The 22,303-nt window shown below is 46.9% G+C and overlaps 1 protein-coding gene across 6 annotated transcripts in view; it reads right to left on the reverse strand.

The window, feature by feature from the left end:
- The window catches only part of Ranbp16 (Ran-binding protein 16), a 61,164-nt gene extending 39,200 nt beyond the window's left edge, over window positions 1-21,964 (reverse strand). For 2 of the 6 annotated variants that reach the window (XM_089578990.1, XM_089578994.1), the window contains exons 1-10: window positions 21,843-21,964; window positions 20,426-20,578; window positions 14,011-14,104; window positions 13,627-13,868; window positions 13,364-13,516; window positions 12,981-13,301; window positions 12,767-12,913; window positions 8,488-8,660; window positions 8,143-8,199; window positions 5,969-6,159 (exon numbers count right to left, since the gene is read on the reverse strand). In XM_089578990.1, coding sequence (XP_089435116.1) covers window positions 5,969-6,159; window positions 8,143-8,199; window positions 8,488-8,660; window positions 12,767-12,913; window positions 12,981-13,301; window positions 13,364-13,516; window positions 13,627-13,868; window positions 14,011-14,104; window positions 20,426-20,578; window positions 21,843-21,857 — 1,546 coding nt within the window. In that variant the 5' untranslated portion in view covers window positions 21,858-21,964. Of the gene's footprint in view, window positions 1-5,968; window positions 6,160-6,903; window positions 6,991-8,142; window positions 8,200-8,487; window positions 8,661-12,766; window positions 12,914-12,980; window positions 13,302-13,363; window positions 13,517-13,626; window positions 13,869-14,010; window positions 14,105-20,425; window positions 20,579-21,842 lie in introns of all 6 variants that reach the window. The other 4 variants (XM_089578991.1, XM_089578995.1, XM_089578992.1 and 1 more) reach the window with 4 other exon arrangements.
- Window positions 21,965-22,303: the final 339 nt, after the last annotated feature.

Genomic DNA, 22,303 nt, shown 5'->3' on the forward strand with positions numbered 1-22,303 from the left:
TCATAAACGCTTTACTTCCAAAGCCTCAAAATTTTACATGCTTTTGAACACACGTCATTATACAAGGAAGGTGTTTCATTTTGTTTGCTAGATTTTTCATCAAAATGCTGTAATCACCGCAGAACACTACAGTAAAGGGTCGTTAATTCAACCCCCCCCCCCCCCCCCCCCGTTAATTTGGAAATCCAGATAATTCGAAATGCCGGCTCGGCCCCGGCCAACGTCCATGTAAGTACATGGTGTCGGATGCTCGCTAATTGGGACGTTGCGGGTCAATTCGAACCACGTCCAGGTATGGCTGGCCAGCAAGACATGGCCAAAGCAGCATTGAAGAAGGAAGGCACGCAGAGCAGCCAAAGTTAGGGCACATGTGCATGCTTCTGTGCTGTTTTCTCGGCAGCCACTTTTGTCCTACACAATCATACTCTGTTGGAACCTAGAAATTGCGTTTTTCAAGCTGCAGGCAACAAGACAAACATGGATGACAGAAACATGCCTCGGAGCCGTCCCACGCAGCTGCATCTCGCAAGCGCTCCCGCGTAGCGTTTGCCGCATCACAGTTTTATTCTCATCCCTTCAGTCATTCGTGCTAGTGCCGCAGCTGTGATGGAACAGCACAAACAGCCACAAAAAGATTCGCGCCACCTGTAAACATGCTCAGTGCCAGTGCAACACGTCAGAGGCCACCGAACACGGTGGCAGCCAAACACTGATAGAGTCTAGAGCCCCGCTTTGACCGGTTTGCCGTCACCGTTAAACGCGCACTAAATGTACGGCTGTCAAAATGCCAGCATGCAGTAAACCACCATCACAAAGTGACATTCGCGACCTAGCATGTGGGAAAGCTGCCACAGTTGCGCCATAACAGCCGAGTTAGCACTGCATAGTTTCTACGGGAGCTAGGACAGGACTTGCAAGCCCTAGCCTCCTATATTGTGCATGATGGCGAAGTTTACCAAACCTGACTGAACCCTGCTGCATTGCCCAGTCTTGAAGACCATATGTATGAGCATCAGGAACATCGCCACATGAATGGACCACAACACTGCGCTGAACGACGTGCAGAGCGATCATGACAGCGTGCTGTCTGGTGTCAGAGTGGGCCCAGTCTTTCAAGTAGCCATCGAAGATAACTACAGCACATCCAATCATAACACTGTGCTTACTGGAAAACTATTCGGTTACTTGTCATCGCATCTGATGCATTTAGAGCAATTGTGAACACGCATTATTTTATCCTTCAGCAAATAAGATAGAAGGATACTCGATTCGCTATAAGAAAATTCGGAATACTCGCACACCCCTAATGTCTGTGTTGTAAACTGGGTTTTAGAGTGCACAAGCAGCCGATATTTGTGAATAACGAACATGTTCGGGTTAACCTTCTAATATTCTGTTCTAATCAAACTAACTGAATAAAAGGAAACCTCTTGTACTCTGGGCAGCTTACAAGGACTAGAAAGTGCAAACAACAGCACTTACAACTAGGATATTTACTCCCTAATCAATTCCAGTCAAGCATCATAATGGCACTTTGAAAAGTGCACTTACAGGCAGCTGAATTTTTGAAGCTGAGTGCCGCAGCGCCGGTCATGCTCCGTACGGTCACTTCACTGCAGAACACAATCTCGGCACTGTTCAAGCTGCTCTCTTTTCCGTGCACTCACGTGTTCAAAAGCTGCACGTCCGTTTTGAGCGAAGCCAGCATCACACTTCTCACGCACTGTGCTTACAAAAGCTGCGCTCTGCAAGGTGCGTGGACGGAATCAGGTGACTCGAGAGGGCATCCACAAAAGCGAATAATATAATCACCTGGGGAGACTGGAGTATCGCCTCCGCGTCCCTCTGCTTTTCGTATTTTCCACTAAGCTCTGTACCGGAATCAACTCATTTCGCTGGGCTCCCAAGTTCTGCTTTGGGCACGAAGGCTGCAGTGGACATACCTGAGCAGGTAGCGCACAGCAGCTTTCATCACAGCACTTAGGAATTTGTCAGCATCCACTTTGAGCCACGTGAAAGCAGAAGGGCAGTTTCTATTTCGAAGTTGGTAAAGCGGCCATTTTATTGAGGTACAAAGCAAGAACGATGGAAGACGCGGCTGCAGTAATTTCAATTTATTGTTCCTGTAAAACATACATGAATACTCACAATAAATGTACGGGAAGATGTTATTTTGCCTCTTGCTATTCTTCGCATTATATACTTCCCACTATTTACTGGTGCCACCTCGGAATCAAACCTGCGGGTAAAGCTGGTTAAGAGATAAAATAGTATTTTGGTTTAGCACCTTCACAAGAACAACACACCTAAATGTGCTGGATGCATCCATGTTTCAGAAAAATGCACTAATACATATTTGTAGTAAGGACTGTTGATCTTGCAGAACTCTGGAGCCAGCGAAATGCGCCGAGTCCAGTACTGAGCTTAGTAGAAAAAAGAAAAGGCACAGCAACGCGGAGGTGAGACTCCCGACTACACAGGCGATCATATTCATTTTTGTGTATGTCCCCTCAAGTCACCTGATTCAGTGTTCGCACCATGCAGAGTGCGGCTTTAGTAAACACAGCATGCGAGAAGCGTGATGCTGGCTTCGCTCAAATCGGATGTAGAGCGCACGGAAGAGAGAGCAGTCTGAACAGCGCCAAGATTGTGTTCTGCAGTGAAATGACCGTACGGGGCACGGCTGGCACTGTGGCGCTCAACTTCAAAATTTTTTTCCGGACTAAAACAAAAACAGAACTCGATAAAAATTGCTGAGGAAAATTACAATAAAACGAGCCATTAGAGGAATAGTATCATGCATTTTTGCAGTGACCACCTCAGTATAACATTTTAATCCGAATAAGCAGCACAATGTACTTTTATGCAACTTTGGCATTTTTCTTCTCAATGTTGAGATTAATTCTAGTGTAAACATTTCCATGTACTAGTACATGTTATGGTGAGCCAGTGAAAAGTTTTTCTATTGCTCACAAATGCTGCATGAATTTTCTAAAAAATGTTCCAAAAGGGAGCATTTTGAGCTAAAAAACCGAACTAGAAAAACGTTGTGCAGGCAACGTTTTGACATATGATAAAAAAATACAACTCATATACAATGTCAGCAAAAAATTTGGAGGGCAAAAAAAAAAAATCAACGTTTTATTATAAATTTTTCACAGAGACCTAGTTTTGCACCAGGATGGAAAATTCAAAGGGCTGTCACAAGACGTGAAATTTTTTTTCCTGCTAGATATTACGGGAAATTGCTTTTGATGGTTCAATAAAAAGCCAAAAATTTTTTCAATGAAATCAAAGAAGGTCGAGCGCAAACATTGGTGCGTTTAGCATGGAATTACCCGTGCGGATATCAACTGAAAGCAAATTCTTGCAGCTTCGGAAAGTGCTGCACAGTGACATACAGCTTAGCTCCGGTTCCATATCACAGTACCTTCAAATCAAGCACTTTTGAAGCTTTTGGTGATGAATTCTTAAACACTGCTTAGAAGGCTATCGTTTTCCGCTCAACCCCCTTTGTTCAGTCAGCTCAGGTGTCAGTAACTGAATGAGTTATAGTGATGCCACAGAACGTGATTTCGTTGAGCTTCCGACCTTTTTGTCAAAACTGTTGAGGAACTGCGCCCAAAGGTGCAGTTTCTGCCTTGTCATGGTAATTTAATAGTAAGATTTGAACTGCTATTAGCAGAGCAATATGCAGGTATGCCGGTGCTCTGCGGCACACAGTTGCTGGGCTATACAGTTAAACCTGGATGTAATGAACCTCCATATAGCGAATTCCTTGATATTACGAAGTTTCTCAATTCCCCGATTTGCCCCCAATGAAGCGCGTGTATTTGAGACCTTCATGTAAAGAAGGTGTTGCGGCGGTTGACCTTGATATAATGAAGTGGCTATGTCATCTATCTGTTAGCTAGTACAGAGTTACTCAAAATTTGGCACAAACACGCGAAAGTTTCATGAAAATAAAGCACGAACTGACATGAGAGGAACGCCGATCGCAACGAGCGACCGTAGTTCCCACAACGCGCCGTACTCCAGCGCTGTCGGCACATCTCCGGCACTTTCTCTTTTGGAACGTCACACCATGTGGCATTACAACAGTTCATGCTCAAAAGCAGCGAAGAATAATAGGGCATAGCAAAAAAAAGAAACGAAACCAGCCGTGCACAACCATCACCACCGCGCGGTTGCTCGCGTACGTGATTACGGCTCTAACAGCTGCCGCGCATTTGGAGCAGGGACAGCGCAGAGCTCCGGCGACATAAAGTGAGAGGTCCGTTTACTGGGGCAACAGTGAGGGGAACACCGAGAGAGGGAGCATACGGGTAGAAGCACAAGCCTCCGTGGTTGGTCTATGGCGGTGGTGCGGCCGCACGCATTCTCTAGTTCAGTCGCAGCACCCCCACCTTCCCCACCCCATTCGTAGCGGCATTGTGCGAGCCGCAGTCGCGCTATCAGCGCGATCGTGAAACGTTTCTCCGCATTTATGACATCCAGTAACGCTGTCACCTGTGCACATTTTCAATGTGATTTCACCTACATTCATTTCTTATTTTGTTTTCGTTCCGCAGTGTCCTTTTGACTCTTCTCGCGAAAGCTGCATGTAGCGAAAACCTGAATGTAATGAAAAAACTCACTTTTTTCAATTTCGTTACAACCAGGTTTAACTGTAGATGACAGACAAAACATCTTTACCATTGGCTTGATGTGTCGGGGCTTCACAGCACATACAGCTCACGTGCACTATAGGGGAAGCTCAAGAAACAAGTAACTTGGTCTGGTACCACTGCCCTTCCCACAACCACTTGGTGCGCACATGAACTGGGCTCATCAAAGATGCAACCACTATCATAAAGCTGCGATCCATCTCAGCCTGCTAATTTCAGCCACTATGGCGGCAACAAGGTGGCAGCGTGGACGGCAAACGTGTGCCAAACCAGGGAAGCACAGCCAGCAGACCTCAATACCAATTACACTGTTGCAAGGATTTTTCGCTGCAGCCAATGCTGCCATCGCTGCTGCTTTTGTTCACACACGACCAATGCCAATAACGACACTTTTTCTGCAACACTGGACCCTTAAGCTATATCGCTTAAAAAAAAACACAAGCTACAGGTGGAACACGATCCCAAGACCTCCGTACGTCGCGCACAGTGTTCTACAAATTGAGCTACGGTGGTGCCTGTCCAACCTTCTACTTTATAGTGTATTTGAGTTGCAGTAATAACTGTGAATGCCACATGCTGCTGCCATCTTGTAGGCATCCCCAAAAGGCGCTACACTAAATATGAATCAGTACTGTCAGTTTCAAACAAAACGTGAACAAGACAGCTGCAACATGAATATAAAATGAGAGGCCTTAGCTGAGAAAGACTGAAGAATGCTAGATATGCACTTCTGTGTTACAAAGACCAATACATAGAAGTGTGAATTGATTTATCCTACATTTCCCCTCCAGCAATATCTTTGTACTATTGTCTTTCCATTAGTTATGCTGTACTCATTTCATTTAACGCTGACAGTACATGAAACACAACTGTTTTTTTTTTCTTCTGAACCCTTTTTTTTCTCCTAACATCATGTCGCTTTGATTTCGTTTCAAAGGAAATCGTGCAGACAAATTCGAGGGTAGCCCTACACAAGCAAAGATTTTGTCGAGCGCGCACAGTACTCATTCACTTACATTGGCTACTTCCTTTTCCATCTGGCCAAAAACTCATTAGGCAGCCCTCATAGCCTACTATGTATGCTCTGCTTTCCAGTCCAGCTCACACATGTGCTCTTTAGTGCTCCTTGTAATCCTAAACATTACTGATTCATTTTGAAATTCAAAATATCTAAGCTTCACAGCCAGCAACAGTTAAAAGCACCACTCAGGAGGTCAGCTACTTTATAGCAGACTAGCTTACAGCACTTGTTCCCTGGGAAATCCCTGCCTCAGAGCTGGTCGATACACTGAGCAGCCCACCTTCGAGAATGGCCAGGTCAAGGGCGGCTGCCCCCTGGGTGCTAGCTTCCCTGTATGCCTGGGCAGACTGGTCAAGGAGCTGCACAAGGAGGGCACATGTCTTCTCGTACTCGCAGCGGCCGATTGTTGACAGCTGGTCCAGCTGCTGCTGTACCATGCCCATGTCATCTAGCGGGTCTTCCAGGCCTTCCCTGCAGCAGACAACAAAAAGGAAGCGGCTGGGACATCAAGATATCAGTGATAATGATCAATTAAAATCTAGTCTGTGCAACAAAAAAAAATTCCCAGACCTTTCACTCTCCTCTAGGACAAAGCTACAAAAGCAACAGCTGTACCACACTCCCTCTGTACCCTTGAGAGCACACCCATTCCATGGTCAGACAACCACAAATGGCACACCCCCCCATTCCCCAGTGCACATAGGGTGCCTAGATGCAGCTTTCTGCCAAACGGAACACATCGGGGCACCCTAGGTCCACACAGATAACCTTCCCTCCAGCCAGCAGGAGAAGACAAGTTAGTCACAGAGGGCATGACAGAAAGGCAGATGGCGATTTCTTTGTGTCCGAGTAGAAAAAGCTTCAAAAAAATGCGAAAGGAAGCTGAACATTAAGAAACCAGGTGTTTCAAAAGCATCTGCATACAGCATTAAAGCAATTCTTGATTTGATTGTCCTTATCACAGCCATCAAAGCAGTCTTCACTGTCCTAAAGAAGCCTATAGCTCCTCACTGACCAGACAACCAGCAACACCCATGACTACGGAGTAATGTCGACCAAGTGCAATAAAATGGAACAACCCCCCTTAAGAGCTGCACACAGGAAGGCTTGACCAGAGTAGTATGCAAAATTACCATACAATGCTGTGTATAACTCAATGTATTTTCCGAAAATGACCATCTGAAATTGGGGAGAGTGATCAATATGTGCAGCGGCCCATTTGCAGAGTCTAAGGCACTTTCAACTAAGCCGCTGGTAGTACGCACCACATGCCGGTGCCCGCTTCCGGCAGGATGCATAAAGTTCCACGCGTCAAAAAAAACAAAAACTAATTATGTGCAAGTCCCTGGCAAGTCCCATTTACCCCGGCTCGCTCACACTGGCGGTCACTTTCCCCAAGCAGTAAACAGAGCGAGAGCAAACTTCCGGTAACCTCCGAAGCGTCTGTCACGCCAGAATCCAAACTACAGGTTCACTGGCAGGATGGTGCACCGGTTCACCGTCTCTGACCTTAATTTGCCTCTGACTGCTGGCTGTGTGACGGCAGCGTTATACGTTCTTTGTTTTGAGCTGTGCATGCGCCACAATCCCATTTCATGGAGAGGGGTGTATGCATCAACTTGTTTTCGGAGTAAACTTTTTTTCTGGTGAGCGAGGGCTCCGAGTTTGGGGGCCGACTTATACACAGCAATATACAATATGCACTGCACAGCACTTACCATTTAGGTCCACGCACTGACTATGTGTTGTAAACACAAATGAATTAATGTTACAGCAATGCAAACAGATACAGAGGTGTGGGAACCCTTCTTAGTGTCCGTTAATCATGCAAGTCCCAAAATTATAAAGATGCTTGCATTACCTACTCTGGTTCTGATGGGTCAGTAATCTGAACTTTTATTATTGAGCAATCCATCCCTTTATTAAACTGATATTTTGCCAAAGGATAAGGGTTTCTCCACAGCAGTGGTTTTATATATTAGTTCCTACCCACAACCATGAAGTAAAACACCATGACCTCAAATCATAAAGGCCCTTCATTTGAAGTCATTTCAATTCACTTTTCATCTACACTGACAAGAAAAATGATTAGGCTCAAAAGAGGTGGACGCAATGAAAGAGAAAACTGATACATCCCCAAATAGGCCTCTTGTAAATTTTTATTGCTTGTGCCAGCAGCCAGTACAGTCTTGACTTTTTTTTCCCCCCCTGGTAAATCAGGCATGCAACAGATTTTTCGCAATGACTCGCCTCTCTAAGACATAAGTTGTATAAAAAAATAACTCAACCAAACATCGTTTAGAGATCAAAGTGTAGTGATGTGCTACTGTATAGTTAAGCAGGCAGTGCCTCCGAGAGCGTTTCAGTTTCACGTTTGTTCAGCTTACTACATCCCCGATTTTTCAATGCACGAGACACTAGCGCAGTCAGACCTCGCAAGCATCTTCCATTTACCTCCATTTTATGCTCTGTTCCGTGCCAACTAGTCCAGACGTGCGCAACTTGGTCGCTCTGCAATGAAGCAGCACCAGGATAGAAGTAAGAAGGATGGCGGCACAGGCTCATTACATCACCCATCATCCACTGCCATCTGTTTCTGCAGCTTGCCCTCACTATTCCTTAACCAGATTAAGCTCACATGTGTCAATTCTAAATGCTTCCCAAATAAACCTCGCAAAAACTCGTCAGGACTCACCTGCTTTACAAAAGCAATGCATAGAAATAAAGGGAGGCATGCCAACCCAAAAGCAGATGTCACAAGTAGCTTATAGATACTGCAAAGGTTTGCTCAAGATTCACCTCATGACTTGGCTGACAGAGTCTAGCCGTGATGTAATGTAGGCCCGTGTCACTTCTGGTGTGTAGGCGTCCAGCAAGTGAGGCTCCGATGCTTTGACATACGGCACCGATGCCACCATGCGTTGCCAAAGGCTTAGCAGGTAGTGGACGCTGTTTGGAGCAAATTGCCACATCTGCACAGCAGTTTTACATGTCTTCAGAAGAACATTCAAGTGAAGGCACCACTCCTCTTTACACCAGAAACTGGTATGACAAACAGAACAGCGCACACTGAAAACCTACACTGCTGCAGGCAACAGCTAAAAAACTAGTAAGCAACTAATGTATGTTTACAGACACATACAGGACATGTCTGGGATACAAAGGAAAAATGAGCCTACAGTTTTGGGTTGGCAAACTAACTGCATTACACATTAGCGCTCGTTCCTACAACGGTAACACAAAAGCCTGGTATGAAGAAAAGAGATGCATTAATTCCACGAAGTAAGAGTTCCAAAAATTTCTGCGATCTGAGAGCACAGCCAAGGCAGGTTTTGGAGTAACCCTTGGAGCAGAAAAATGTGTCTTGAGCAGAACTACAATCAATTTTAATCCCTAATTTTGGCATTTTGGAGCAACATGAGAGCATAAATGAGGTAAACTCGCATGACTTAAAATACCAGTTAAATCAAAAGTTCTCCATACCGCACAATAAACTCCACTAGGTGTCATGTGTTTGTCACCGTTTATATAAAAAATTTTCAGCAACGAAATTCAGATACTTGAAAATCTGGCCTCTGAAAATTAGAAAACAGGGCCACTAGTCAGCAGTTTGCACGGTGGTTCGCAGGTCACCCTGAACTATACAACAAACCCCTTATGCGCACAGCGCCACAGTGCACATCCCTTCCCATTGTTCTGAACTGCTCTTTACTTTCGACAATTCAGGCCAACATGCATTGCATCCACTCTCAGCTGCGAAGCGAGGCGAGGACAGTGTGCTTCCAGGACAATAATGGCCGGGCAGAGAAGGACATTTGGGAGGGAGCTCGTCGTTCCAATCCCCCTTCCCTCCCATCTCTTCCCTCTATGGGTAATGGTGTTGTTGAGGATTTGCGGGGTGGCAGCGGAGCACCAGAGAGAGACGACCAGCGTGGCAGGCTTCTAGTTCCGAACTGCCCATGCCGGGTGTGCGCCCCGAGCACGCGCTGTCCATCTTTATTTTCTTCTAGCGCGCGCTGTAGGACCCCCCGCCTAGACGGAACGGCGAAATTTGCGCGCCGACGGGGCAGAGATGGAGCAGCTAGAGATGGAGAGTCCGGTAAGTTCATGTCAGGTGCCGGGAAGAGCCGTCGGGTGGAGTGCGCGGGCTCAGGTGGACGAGCCTGGCTGCTTCGCAACGGGCGAATGATCCTGGGTGCCGAGTTGACAAAGGAAATGGGGGCAGGGAAGGCCATGGTCGGGCCGTCACTGACTGTAGTGCTGCCCGCGGACACAAGTGTTGTCAGTGTTGGAACGTTGGAGCCGGTGTCGGTGGGAATCTGGCGCGCCAAGTACGTCGCCACAAGCACAAGAGCGGGCGAATCGGCTCCGTGGACTGACATAAGCTGTGCTGCGACAGCAGCAGCTGGAACAATATTTGGCACAGGTGTGACCGTCGACACAACGGTGAGAGCCGTGACGATGGCGGAGGAAGTTGCAGGGCTCATTGTCAGGTGCTTGGGTGAAGCGGGATCGACAGTCCGGAGCGGTTGGCCAGGGATGATGCGCGTGTGAGCATGGTCGGCTGTAGGTGGGTGCAAAAAGGTGGTTGCAGTGACAGGCCGTGCAGCTAAGACTGCTACATCAGAGGGCTGGCTGGCAGCAAAAGACACAGCTTTGGGATGGACAACTGCCGCACTACTCGGTGTGGGTAGCTCGACCATTCGGTGCCGAAGGTGGCTCAAGTCAAGCACCAAAGCAGACGCTTGCTGCGGCGGTGTCGAGCTGCCAGGGTCAGAATCCGAGAAGCGGTTGACCGTACTGAGGGCTTGGGGTGGGGCCTCTTGGGCAGGCGGTGTGGTCGCCAGGGTAGTGGGGCTGGTATATGGCACATGCTGCGGTGGCGGCTTCAATCTCACAGCAGAGGCCTGCAGAGCTGTTGGCGGTAGTGACGAGGTAGATGGAGATGCCGGAAGCCTCGGCACGGCTGCTGCCGCAGAGTCGTCCTTGGCTGCAGGAGGCTCTGGCGACAACACCACTGAAGCGCAAGGAGGCAGAGCCAGAGACGCGGGTCGGATAGTAGTGGGAGCAGGACGCGAGGCAGAGCTCGTGCGGATCCCACCTGGTGTGGCGTCGAGAGAGACAGCCGGGCTGGAGACGCTGGACGGGAGTGGCGGCGATGCGGCGAGGGGCTGCTGAGGTGGGCCGGGTTCTGATGAAGGCTGCGTGGGCGCGAGCGAGGCCGGTGCAGGGCCAGAGGCTGGCGGCGGCGAAAACGGGTCCGCTGCGTCGTAGAGCGGCGGCGGAACATAGTAGGCGCCGAAGTCCGCCAAGACGGCAGCTCATCGTATGGCCGGCAGCCGAAGGCAGAGTAAATAAGCCGACGCAGGAGGTCGGGCGGGAGGATGTCGCAAAGCACTGCGTGTTTAAACGGCTGGATGGTAATGCCGTTCAGGTACATCGCAGCCTCCAGTTGGGCGAACCACCCGCCGATGCCTGCAGGCCGGAACGCTGGGAGCGGCGGGTCGAAACTCGGGTCCTGCCAGTACGCCATGCTAGGACGCCGCTGGGATAGAAGGCACGGTTCGCCGGGTCACCACTGTTCAGGATTTGCGGGGTCGCAGCGGAGCACCAGAGAGAGACGACCAGCGTGGCAGGCTTCTAGTTCCGAACTGCCCGTGCCGGGTGTGCGCCCCGAGCACGCACTGTCCATCTTTATTTTCTTCTAGCGCGCGCTGTAACGTCGATCGCAGCGCCGGCGCTTTATAGCGTCGCCGGGCGCTATAGTGTCATCAATGCTGCCCGAGCTGCAGAGATGGCAGCAGCTGCTGTCACCATCACATTATCACAATCCCGAGCTGTTCCTTATGGACCATGCTTCTCATGCTGCTCTGCCATTACATGGGACTTATTTTCATAAAATGCTTCATTTTTGTTGTAGTATAAAAAGGTAGAAGGCTTTAATTTTTACAACGCACGATCAGCACACTGAAAACATTCATCTCAAAACTTCCACGCATCTTTAATTGTTTTGTTATTCTTTGTTTACTTTTATGACTTCGAGTCAGCAGGGATTTAGTTCATGAACACCTGCAAGCAGTCAAGTAGTTGAAGTCTGGTTTAGAATAGCTCTTTAATTCCTGACACCATCTTGGGAAAACAACTAGGTGCACCATAGTCCAAACATTTTGCAAATCACAGCTTCAGAGTGAAATAAAGATGCAACACTATTGAAACAAATGGATAACAGAGGCTGGAAGCACCACCAAAACAGAAGGGAGAGGCAATGTGCTGCTGAAGGCTGGAGACAGAGAGTAGGGCTCCGGGAACTTTCGGTTTAGAGTGGCTCTTCGGGCAGGTTGGTATGTCACAACAAAACTTTTAGCACTTGCAAACGAGGACGAACATGAAGAAAACACGTGCGCACCTGTTGTCTTCATGTTCGTCCTTGTTTTCAAGGGCTAAAAGTTTTGTCGTTTCTCAGGTTAGGCGGGGAAATACAACCGACTAGGCTAGCCAGCTGAAAGCAACACAGCGAAGGGATAAAGAGGAAGGGCCCAGCATTGCCCATGCTGCCACAAGGCACAGCGCCTCAAGATTAGGAAGAGTCTTCCGGGGTTTGAGGCTAGAGGACAGCACCACTTCGATTTGTACGAAGGGTGTCCGCCCAAGCTTCAAGGCTCTCCCTGTTTTGCAATGGCCATGTAGCCAGCAACAGCAGCTGCGCAATGAAACACAGGTGACAGAGAAGTGGGGAAATGTTGCAGAGAATGCAGGGAACAGGATCGGGTGTTGCTCTCTCATTTTTAATTCACAACTTTTCAAAGTAAAACCACTTGCAGCCGTTCATGACTCAGCTGCATTCTGTCTGAGCGAGATCCAGAAAACTAACATGGTCAGCAGAAACTAGTGTCAGTTGCCCCTTGCCTTTCGCACTACTTGGTGTGATTTCAGCCAATTAATTTGCTTTGGTGCTGCAGGGCGCAGAAAATTGCATTTATATCAAAATGGCATAACTGGTGCAGCTGTCCCACCCATGCGCTAAGCAACTCTCTTTCAATGCCCTCCCTACTCTGCACTTTTCTTTCAGTGGCCTCACCTGGAGACTTGTCACAGTGAACTTGGCAATGAGTGAAATGGTCTCAGGATATGTTTCCACTTTGACTAGCTCCCCGAGCTGGTAGTTAGATTTCAGCCTAGCAAGAAGCCTGCAGAATTCATGGTAGCTGTTCGGATCCGAGAGGCTCTGGAACATGCAAATCCACCATTGTTGGAAGCAACAAACACAAAACTTTTCTACCTTTAGCACCCACCTGAGGGTTTTCTAGAATGTGCTTGACACCAGTGACCAGCTGAGACAGAAACTTGGCCCGCTCAGCGTTGTTGAATAGTGAGCGACGCACTGATGCAATCTGCACCAGGCAGGTAAGCACCAGCGGGCTTAGGGTGCCTGGCAGCGAATGGAACAAATCAAAAAACAGCTGCAAGGTATTGTAATCAAGGAAGGCTGGCCGCCAGCCAGTTGGGATCTGTACTGTGCAAAGGTCGTCTGAAGACTCATCCGGGCTCGTGCCAATGAAGTCAAAGCTGAGGCAGTGATGTGCCAATCTCAGCAGTTGGCTCATCAGTTGCTGCTGCAAAGTATCAGCAGACATTAGCCAACAGTCCTAGATTTCTAAGTAAATGTTATACACACCTGCGTATCATCATTATATGCCATTTGAGACTTCCACGATTCCAGTGCTCTCCGTAGTAAATCACAGGCCAACTGAAAAATGTCATAAAGTTGACTGTCTCGAAACGATGAGGCAATTTTGCGCTGTTTGGTGAGGCTCCGATTAGCTTCTGCCTGAAAAGCAAACATTTTAAATAAAATCAGCATTTTGGCACACTGCACAGCTTCTTATTTTGCTAGTTTTCAGAAAAACGGTCAGCCTTTCTAGTTTAAGTAGAGCTCACCTCAGTTACGTGGTTCATCTCACAGGTTAATTGCGATAGCAGTTGGACTCCAACCATGCAGTATTCGACTGAGCCTTGCAAGAACGACTGCACCTGGCGGATGACACTGCGAAACACAAAGTCTTCCTTGTCCGAATCAAACCAGCCCAACTTGGTGAGCCGGGCAAAAAGCTGCACCAAAGCCTGGGTCACGTAAGAGGCACCTTTTGGTCTCTGCCACAGGTAGGACAGGATGTAGTTTCCTGCAGAGGAGTAGTAGTAGTCGGGGGTTCATGGCACAGCAGCAACTCAGGCTCCAAACACAGCATGTTGCCACGCCCACACAGACATGCGACTCTGCACTAAGGGCTACACACTCTACCTTTCATGCCAAATGCCACTTACGCATTTCCAACCGCTGCTGCAAACTGAGGGACCCTGGATTTTTGGACACTAGCTTGCTCAAAGTGGTGGCTGCCAAGAGCTGCGCATACGAACTCTGCAAGACAAAAAAAAAAGGACACATAAAAAAATTAAGTACAAGCGGGCAAATGTTGGAACTACTGCTCGTCTGTGGTAAACAACCAGGCAGCGCAAATGCCCTGAAAGCAAAGCAAATTAGCCATCTCTGTTTTCTCTATATGCATGAGTGTGTAAGTGTGCATGGGGGGTCGTGTAAAGCAAAAAGGTACCCCCCTTTTTTTTTTGTGGGTACTTTCAATTTCACTGTCTGCATTACTAGCAGGCATTTTACATTTGAGTTCATTACTGAAATCACATGATTAAAAAGAGCATCTCTCCTGCACTGCCCAGACCTTAACAAGAAATTTTGTCGTCTCCACAAATTTGTGAAGTCTATGAATATGCTGCATCACCTTCAGCAAAAAATGCAAACAAAAAATTACACAGAGAAAGTCGCGTTCTCGAAAAAACTGGAAACTAACGCTACATGCAGGTCTCATTAAAGATATGCGTAGCATCAAGCCAGTTCTGCCTTTCTTGTCTTGCTCAACAGTTTAGCCTGCCTAGCCTGTTGAGCAAATGAGGCATTAATGCTGTGTTGTGTATATAACGCAGTGAATTTGTATGATCCAGAAAGCTTTCTCCAGACCCTCATGGCAAGCCTTTTCAGTGTCACATATTCCAAAAGGCTGAGCTCTGAAAGAAGGAAATTTAAGCAGTGCACTTTGACCCACACGAACTGAAACACGAGATGTGCCATGGTGGCAGGCCGGAAGTTGTTTTAAACCAGCCAGCCTTCCATTTACTGTGCAAGGAATTCGCAGCATACACGTTTTCACAATTAGTCCCCTCCCCCCAACTTCCCCAAAATAGACAGGAGTGAGCAGTTTTACACCACCAGTAAAAAAGCACTCTGGCTCAGATATCCTCGCTTACCATACTTCTATTATATCACTTCAGCTTAACTCCCTTCAGTTATGTCTTGCTGCACCAAACTTAGTAGATACTGAAAGCAGCAAGTGTGGCAAAAAAAAAATCTCGTTTTATTTTTTTCATTTCTTTCAACTTACAAAATGAAAAAAAGTAGTTGATGCCCATACAAATGTAAAGTACAATAAACTAACTGATATTGACATGCAAAATTTGAGAAACTAGCTGATCTTAAAATTAGAAGTCAAGGGCAAAAATAACTTAAGGCAACATGAGAATAAACATAAGAAAAATTTCACTCCATGCAAGTCATCCAGCAGAATGTATAAAAAGAACTGCCTCTTAAAGTAATCAGCACTGTTAAGCATCCACTCGTGCATGAAAACAATAAAGTATACAGATTTCAGCTTTTGAAATATTGGTTTTAACTGAGAAACATCAGTAGTCTTCACATGCAAAGCATAGCCAGCTGGCTGCTGAGTATGACTTACAGTCAGTCAAAGTTAAAATTTAACTAAGTAGGAAAGCCAGGGGCACGACAAAACGTGGTATTGTTGAATAAGCAGCGCAGTTGTGTGGTTTGAGGTACTGGTCAAATAGCTCAGACGCCTCTGCAGACCAAGAGGCACCACCTGTTCGTCGCCTGCTAACTAAGTACTGTTTTCTCACTAGATTCACCTGCCTGAAGCAGCTAGTTGGTTAAACAGGTTTATCAATTGCATGTTGGACACTGATACAAAACCACACATGGGTGTCATGAAAAAGTATATCCCAGCAGCCACGATGACCGAGCGGCAATTCCTTTGCTGCCATACACCCAGGTAATCCCCTGCTCTCTGGCTCCACCCAGCTCGACAACGCAACTATGATGTTGACCTAGTTCTTATAAATAAACCTTCACTTGCGTTTCTTATTCCAGCAATGACAATTAACTTGCGCTACTGTTTTAGTGACAATACAATTCCTTCTAGAAGCCCACCAAGTACTACCATTTGCATGTTAATTATTGGTAAACTGTTCATGTGTACTGGTAAACTGCTCATGTTGACAAAAACTCCAAGATGGACTCCAAGTGACCTTTGACCATGCAGGATTGCAACATTAAATCAAGGAAAAAGGTCAGTAATTCATTCCTCAAAAATAGTATTCACACACACAAAAAAAAGCAAAACTTGCGTTCTGAAATAAAAAGCAAAAAAAGTCCCCAGAATTATCAGAAAATAAAAACTGAAAAGTCCAACCCCTAACTATAACCAACAAGTTCAGGGTTTGTGATGCTCTTATTCTGAATAGTCCACTGAGTGTGTGGTTTGACATACGCACCTCAGAATGCTTCAACAGACCTACGCGCTGCATACTGATCAGCCTAAGCGCTCCGAGATGAAACCACGACTTCTTATACATCACAACAACTTCAAAATAAATTAATAAAAACAAACAGATACAATGATTTCTTAAAGGGACAGTGAGGGGAGCTCTATTAATATTTTTTTTAAGCAAAATCCGATAGTTCGGCATTTCATGGCTTTGTTGCCACTTGGCCGGCAGCGAAAGATGCATTTATTTCTAAGAAATTTGGATTCGAAGTTGAAAACGTTTTTCCCGCCGGTCTGATTCAAACTTGGGATTCTCTTATGACGACACAGGACTAAGTGACGTGAAACATGACGTGAACAGGACGTAACGCAGACTCCGTGATTTCTGGCGGCCAGCAGTGCGGCCTAGCAGCAGCCGAAAAGAAAGCTACCGCCGGCCGCACGTTGAAGGCATCTATCGGCTATTGCGGCCGTCGCTGCCGTCGCTACCGTCGCTTCATTTACGTTTGCACCGGCGTTTTGCCAGCGTTACGATGGATCCCGCTCTAGAAGTCGTCAACGAAGTTCTTGCAAATAGACAGACACCTTTAGCATACCATGTACCTTGTTACCATTAGCGGAATACCGGGAGCCCGCCTAACGGCGGTGAGCAGGCGCTGATTGGTCCCGATGCTGCAGGCGCGCGCGCAGCTGCCGGGTACGTGGCGCCATCTGGCGACGTCAAGGAGATTTGCGCATGCATTGGCTGCGCCTCAGTGATTTGTGGCTTCTCGTGTCCTAGTGTTGCTAGAACCATTCGTTCTAGCAACACTGTTTTGTCCTATGACGTCATCACGCTTGTACTTGCGAGTTTGGCCTGTGGCGGCGATACCTGTATTTTGGGTCTTGCTCTTTTCTACGTTACATGAGCGTTGTTGTCAGTATGAGTGGCGTTTTTGTAATCAGGAGCAGGTATTCTGTCGATACAAGCCAACTTCAATTTCTCCTCAGTGTGCCTTTAAACTATCCTGCCTTCCTATATAGAATAAAAACATTAAACAATGCTGCACAATTTTTTCAATACAAGTACAGTTCATGATTGCCAAATTGCGATTTAAGCCTCTAAAATGACTTCATAAATCAGTAGGCAGCCCGAAAAGAAAATTTAACTCAATGCAATTTTTCCCACCATGGTACCAATAGTGCCTCATATGGACTACCATTTACCACAGTGACAGACAAATGTGAAAAGGTTGAGCTTCAGAGCCATTTTTTTCAAGTGACAGAGATGGATCTAAAAGTGGAATTCAGATGAAAGAGAAATGCCTATACAGAAACAACTTCCAAGTAATAACTCAAGCATCCCACCTTTGCATGACTTATGCAGCCGATTACAATTCATTTTACTACCATAACACAGGCTAAGGCAATTCCCAACGTAAACAACTTCATGGGTACTTATCCGAAGCAACCACCTTGTTCCTTACACAAGAGATCGAAATTGTGCCCTTCTCTTTAACTTTAATTAGTAGAAATGCCATTGAACATGCTCCAAACCTTCTCTATTTAACGATTCCAGAATCAATCACTGAAGGTCACATGCCCAAGAACTTATACCCCTGTCACACGGGCACTTTCGATCCTCATTGAGTCAATGCTGATCGAACTCAATGCAGATCGACGGTTGTCCCACGGCTACTTTCAAGCGCAATCGAGCTCGATCCTGCTTGACTCGATGCCGGCTCCTCAAGAGTGCTTGACGTTCCAAGCACAATCGAAAGCACTCTCGCTCTCACGAAGCTATAAAAATAAACACTAGTCAACAAAACAAAACCACAATTGTTGGTGTTGTAATTGATTTAAATGCAAGACAGAACATTTTCAGGCACTATGCCTGCTTATATGCAAACATTTATAAATAATCTCAACACCACGCCAACCACGCTCCCAGCTTCGCCATCAGTGTAAACAAAGATGGCGTCCTCCTGCTCGTCGACGCACAAACTGTGGAGCGAGCGCGAGACAGCCACTCTCATCGACTGCTGGCAAGACCGCCTAGATGATTTGCGGCGCCAGAACAGAAACGCCGCAGTATACGCAGAAATCTCGGAGGCGTTGCGGACCCTTGGGTTCTATCGCACAGCAGCAGAGGTGCGCCACACGTCTGGCTACGGATTTGGCTGCCGCTGCACCCGACTCCACAGTGTTGCCGGACATCACCATGTTCTGGCTCTTGGAGGAACATTTGGCGCCACCTAACACACATGAGGGAAATTTCTCAAGGAGCATTGAAAATGCCCATGTAGCACCGGGTGTTTCGAGCGTGCTTGAAAGTCTCGATGCAGATACAGTTCAATGAGGATCGAAAGTGCCCGTGTGACGGGTATTACAGCAGCTTGAAACCCCCCCCCCAAAACCACACAAAATCATGACACTGTAGTGTGCTAATCACATGGCCACAGTAAGCAGAGGCATCTCACAGCAATTTAAACTTTGCTCTCTAATACACCACACATGAATTCACCACACATGCATTTTTCCTTGTGTGAAAAACAGCCCATGTTTTAGTAATGCAAGTGTTCCATTCAGTCCAAAGGATTTAAGCTCCCTGAAATAGCTTGGTTTATGAGGTTTAACGTCTCAAAGTGACTCGGAATACGAGGGACGCCGTACGGCTCCAGATAATTTCGACCACCTCGGGTTCTTTAACGTGCACTGACATTGCACAGTACACGGGCCTCTGGAATTTCACCTCCATCGAAATGCGAGCTCCACGGCCGGGATCGAACCCGTGTCTTTCGGATCAGTAACCAAGCACCGTACCACTGATCCACCGTGGCAGCCTAAGCTCCCAGAAATAGTGGCTTCAGATATTGCAAACTATTTCAGTTCCAATGCATTGGCATGCCTGCATTTTAATGATGTAAATGCGGAATGAGACTACCTGCAGGATCGCCAAAGAACACAGTATTACAGGCATATATACAGAAGCAGAGTGGAAAAGCAACACTTTTGCGAACACACTGGGACACACACTGACACTAATAGCACTGAACTCGCAGAAAATGTGATATGGAAGACTCCGCATGGTGATCCCTTTTCAGTTTGCGCGCAGCAATATGGTGAGGCATGAAAAATTTAGTGCCTAGCTCTCTAAGTGCCACACTGTTTTGCCATCAGGTTACCTGACAGAGCAGTTTCCTAGCCACATCGTACTCAATGAAAACAAATTCTAGCTTGTGATCTCCACTGAGAACTACACAAGTGAATTACAACTCTCCGTCACATAGGGAATATAAAAAACACCTATTAATGAGTTGAGGTCATATACAGCAATCTAAAACAGGAAGTTTATGAGCTCTACTCACCCAAGGCATCTAATGAGCTAACAAACAGTTGTAAACCATGAAAATATGAAGATGTAAACAGCCAACCTCCACAATGTATGCAGCCCTCCAGCTAAAAAAATTTTTCCTACTTAGTCAACTATGTGAAACATTCCTAATGCATACTAAAGCGAGGCGCAAAGTGCAGTACACGGTCAAGCGCAGACAATTTCCGAAACCGGTAATGCAGCACAACAAAAACACAGTGCACCTCCTGAAAGCAGTGTGTAAACTTCAACACAGCCGCAAGGCAAGGACCAACGTGTTCATGAAGCAAATACGAAATGGGCGAAACATACGAGGGCCCTAACGAGAAAACAAACGACAAGGAACACCGCAGTATCCGCAGGCGATCTCACACACAGTAAAACTCGTCGACGCGTGCGCACGATTGAATAGATACAAAAAACGAAAGCACTGTGGTGGAAGTGGGGAGCAGAGCTTGAGAGGCGCACCACTTTGAGGTCAGAAAGATGCTTTTACTTGCAATGTTTGTTTGTTCGTTTGTTTGTGGGGGTTTAACGTCCCAAAGCAACTCAGACTATGAGAGACGCCATAGTGAAGGGCTCCAGAAATTTCGACCACCTGGGTTTCTTCAAACATGCACTGACATCGCACAGTACACGGGCCTCTAGAAATTCGACCGTCGCGGCCAGGATCGAATCCGCCCCTTTCGGGTCAGCAGCCCAGCACCATAACCACTGAGCCACTGCGGCGGCCTTTTGCCTGCAATCCAATTCCTGATACCTGTGAACGGTCCAGGAGCAGCCTGCACCGTTGCAGGCAATCCGGAGATGAGCCACAGCAGAACTCGGACAGTCGAGATTCTGCCTGGGCGCGCTCTGCCGCATCGCCGCCTTCATAAAGCTGCTGGCACAGAGCTTCCACCCGCGCCAGCTCCTGAAATCCACGTTCAAAAATTTAATGACCCTAGATCACATTACCAAGTTTGTTTAGTGTGTGTGTGCGTGTGCGTGTGCAAGCGCTAAGCAATGGCAACACTACCGTGCCAAACGCGCACAAGAAATGGCAGTAAATGCTTAAGGCCTTAAAGTTTGTTAATGCCATTATTTTTGGAGTTGGTGCTTAAAGTCACGATGACGATAACGCTTTCGAAGCAGTCAGAAATTTCACCTGTACATAAACAGTGCACAGCATCTCGGGAATGTTGTCGAAATGTAAAATAAAAATTATTTTTCAGAAAACACCGCTGTTCTTGCTTGACAGGTCGCAAAAGTAGCCATAATCTCGAGTGTTAGCACACAAGCCGAGAGTACCTGTCAGAAATGCTGGTAAAAATGGCGCCCTTCGCATCGAACATGCAGTAAAGATGCAACGTATGCCTGAAAGTTATGAAATGACCATTTGCTATTGGTTAGGAAATTGCTGCCAACAAAGCTGCATGCTTTTCTGCGTGTGGAATGAAAACGAGAGTACGCATCGCACGGGCAAAAGAGTTGTGGCGAACTCAGTAGGTCGCGAATGGCAGTAATGCTAATGCCATTAAATTTCCGCGTGTGGCACCGCGCGAATTCCATTAAACCTTAAGGCAGTAAGCACTTATTGGCATTAAACTTGCCCGTGAGGCACGGGTAAACAACTCAATGAGCACCTTCGCATACCAGGACGTCCGACTGGGATAAGAAGGTTTCTCATGCGTTCCGCTGAAGCACAAGTGCCCGAGTGCAATGACATACAAGCAAAACTCGCGTCTGCACTCAGATGTGCATTACAGTACTAATTAATGAAACGACAATATGTTTTCAACTCTGGAAAGCACCCACACCAACTTACGGATTGGCGACAGGTTCAGCATTTACTGAGTGCACGCAAAGTTAAATTTTCCAGGGTGCCTTGCGCGCAAATACACAAACGCTCCATTCTAAATTTGCAAAGAAGTTCAAGCGCTGCAAGAGTACCACAAGCGAACGCTTTAAGGCTGGCAGTCTTTTAGCTCGCAACGCCAATGAAAACGCAACGGCGTTCGGCGGTCTCGGGTGAGCGATGCGATCTCGAATGTTACACGACATGACCTGAAACCTGTCCGATAAATAAGGGACTATGCATTGGCAGCTGACCTCGCGTACGTTGCTCACAATGTGGCTATCAGCTAACTGCAGCAGCAATAAACTTCTAAAGTACAAAGCCAGACCACGATACTCACTTGATCATCCGCCATTTTGAACACTAGAAGATGAGGCGCCTGGCGCCTCGCCTCCTCCGTCCAGGGAGGACTTTCAGCTTTCGGCACTTTCGGTTCGAATGCGACCGATAGCGCCACCTGCCACGAGCCCACAAGCTGCACCAGTGGCTGCACATAGCAGCGCGTGCCGGCGTATTAGTCGGCAGCGTGGAGGAGAAAAGAAAAACATTTTTCCCTCTTCCATTGTCTCCCTAAGGCTCATCTTTGTCTGTTGGTGTAGGCCGAAAACCGAAAACACCAGCTTTTGACTTGCCTAAACAAATCAAACGTACCTGGGTCAAGCTGCAAGATTTTAATGTCAGTTTTGTTACCATCGGAAGAAAAGACTGCGACATGTTACTAGCGCTACGGCTTTTATCGAAAAAAAAAAAAAAACTCTGAAGGTAGCCGATACTGCACCGCCTTAAATGATTGTGTCCACT

The sequence above is a fragment of the Amblyomma mixtum genome, chromosome 3 (genome assembly GCF_055824585.1).
Source record: "Amblyomma mixtum isolate Tamu chromosome 3, ASM5582458v1, whole genome shotgun sequence".
Taxonomy (NCBI): Eukaryota; Metazoa; Arthropoda; class Arachnida; order Ixodida; family Ixodidae; genus Amblyomma; species Amblyomma mixtum.